The 2,582-nt window shown below is 37.8% G+C and overlaps 1 protein-coding gene across 1 annotated transcript; it reads right to left on the bottom strand.

Annotated features, from left to right (window-relative positions):
• Positions 1 to 550: 550 nt before the first annotated feature.
• Positions 551 to 1,106, bottom strand: LOC141720118 (uncharacterized). Its single transcript, XM_074522474.1, has 2 exons — positions 643 to 1,106; positions 551 to 554 (listed from the first exon to the last, which is right to left on the bottom strand). Exons 1-2 carry the CDS (start codon positions 1,104 to 1,106, stop codon positions 551 to 553), a joined length of 468 nt encoding a protein of 155 aa, XP_074378575.1.
• Between the last annotated feature and the right edge of the window lie 1,476 nt (positions 1,107 to 2,582).

Genomic DNA, 2,582 nt, shown 5'->3' on the forward strand with positions numbered 1-2,582 from the left:
CTTCTCAATAATTGGAGAATACTTTTGTCAAATGAGCAGACAAAATTCCTATAATTTTTTTAATCCCGTATAAGTCACAACTTGGAGTATTTAATTATATTGTTTATCTTGGTCAAAACAAATATCTAAACGTTTTATTCTAGTAGAATGAAGTAGGTAGGAAAAAGTCAGCTTAATCGGTGAAGTACTGAATTTTTTTCGAGAAGAAAAATATTCGTTCTCCCCTCGCGTGTTTATAACGATAGAAAATAAAAGAAAGTGAAAAGAGAAATATATATAATGCCTGTTTGGTAAATCTTAAATTAAGTAAATTACGACTTAAAATGAATAAGTGAGTGATAAGTAGATACATACTTATAATTTATATAAATGTTTGGATAATTTAATTTAGGGTTGGCTCAGCTGGTTAAAGAGGGGATAAATATCCTCTTGGTCACAGGTTCGAATCCCACGGGAAGAGAATTTATGATTATGCCTCCTGAGTCAGAGCCTGTCGCTTAAATGCGATTTACCTTGGTTCACGGGTTTTGCAGTGCGCAGCGGCTACGGGTTACCTACGATAAAAAAAAAGTCAGATTTTTTTTACTTAAATAAATTAAAATAAATAATTTTACCCACCGGCTATCATATTCGACCACAAACCGCAGGTGAGGCATGGGATCACCACTACCTTCAACACTGTCAACCTTAGCCTTAATCCAGCTTAACGACTCCTTTTTCCCGATCGCTTCAGCATAATGAACCCCTGATCTACCTACAAAGCATATACTGGCTGCATATAATAACTCGCCTTTGTCGTCCCTCACTATACAACCCACTCCATACTGACCAGCTCTCTTGAATAAAGCAGCGTCGCAATTGACCTTAACACTACTAGGATCTTGTTTAGTCCATTGTTCAGTACTACCTTTTGAAACAACTGGCAAATGAGAAGTAACCTTCCCCATACTCTGAACTTTTTCCCACTGTGTAAGATAAGCAATTGTAGAAGACACCACATTACCTGCTCGCACACTTTTGTTATTCCAAACTACATCATTCCGAGCTTTCCAAATACTCCAACACACCATACTACTTTTTGACAATTTCTCCTTCATCTGATCCATTACAAGAAGAAACCAGGAAATTAAGTTCATTGAGCTGTCAAAAGTCACTCCCGGGAAAACAATGTTGCAGCAACTTTTTGCAAATAAGCAGTGTATAAGACAGTGATCGGTGGTCTATGTATCACTCCCGCAGAGCGAACATACATTATCTTTCCGGACCATCCTAGACTGCAGCTTACATTTTGTTGGCAAGCAGCTATTTAGAGCTCTCCACAGGAACACTTTCACTTTCATCGGAACTTGCAGCTTCTAAAGATCCTTCCAAAGTTCACTGTCTACAGAGACATCTCATCTGCCATGATTTCTCTGTAGTAAATTGTACGCACTTTTAACAGAATAATTCCCATTCTGCTTGAAAAACTAGCATTTGGTGTCTGCATCATAATTATTAATAAATTAGTCTTTTCTTATGACATTAATTTTTTTCTCGTACGTACTGTGAAGTTTTTCTGTTTTGTCAAATCAAGTTTTGTTAACAGCCATGGATCAACAATCTAAATATATGAAAGAAATCGAGGATAAATATGCAGCTCTGAACATTGACGAAGAAGATGATAAAAGTGTCGAATATGATGAGGATCTAGAGGAAACAGTGAGTATAGACACGAGATGGAGCTTAGTTGGTCGTTTTTTAGTGGATATTCCAGTCGACTTCAATGCCAGAACACGATAGTAGGCTTGTGGAAACCGGGTAAAGGGATGTATGTGAAGGAGTTGGAAACAAATCTCTATCTGTTCCAGTATTATCATGAACTGGATATCAAAAGAGTAATGGAGGGGAGCCCTTGGACTTTCAATATGGCATTATAAGTTTTCGAGAGACTAAAGGAGGGAGATAATCGTATAAATATTAAACTGAATCATGTTGATATGTGGGTTCAAGTTCATGACTTGCAGGCGGGTTTCAGATCAGAAAGAGTTATCAAGGATATATGCAACTATATCGGTACTTTTGTTCAGAATGATGTCAATAATTTTTCAGAGGTATGGGGAGAATTCTTTAAGGTGCGTGTCAAGATTGTTATCAATGAACCTCTTCGCAGAAAGACGAAATTGAAGAAAAAATGTGGAGAATGGGTCTGGGCTAATTTTAAATATGAGCATGTCCCAATGTTCTGCTTCATTTGGGGTATCATTGGTCATTTAGAACGTTTTTGTCCAAAATTATTTCAGCAGGAGGGAGATACTACGGAGAGACCTTATGGCTCATGGTTGCGAGCTGCTCCTAAATGGGCTGTGTTAAGTATTGGATCGAAGTGGCATCGGCCAGAACTAGTTTTAATGAAGAATCCAGAAAAAGCTGCAGAATTAGAATTGCAGACGACTGTCGTGGGAGAGGATGGGGTGCAATTACCGGAGGAGAGATTTTCGGGATCTGGCGTAATAGAGGGAGGAAAATTAGGTGATAAAAATGGGAGGGAGAATTCTAAAATTTCAAATGAAGCACTTTCTATGTAGATTGATGGGAGTATAACT

This window comes from Apium graveolens, chromosome 4 (assembly GCF_009905375.1).
Source record: "Apium graveolens cultivar Ventura chromosome 4, ASM990537v1, whole genome shotgun sequence".
Classification (NCBI taxonomy): domain Eukaryota; kingdom Viridiplantae; phylum Streptophyta; class Magnoliopsida; order Apiales; family Apiaceae; genus Apium; species Apium graveolens.

What these genes read in the sequence shown, in the direction of transcription:
- LOC141720118 (XM_074522474.1), bottom strand. Translation starts at nt 1,106, where the DNA reads ATGGATCAGATGAAGGAGAAATTGTCAAAAAGTAGTATGGTGTGTTGG.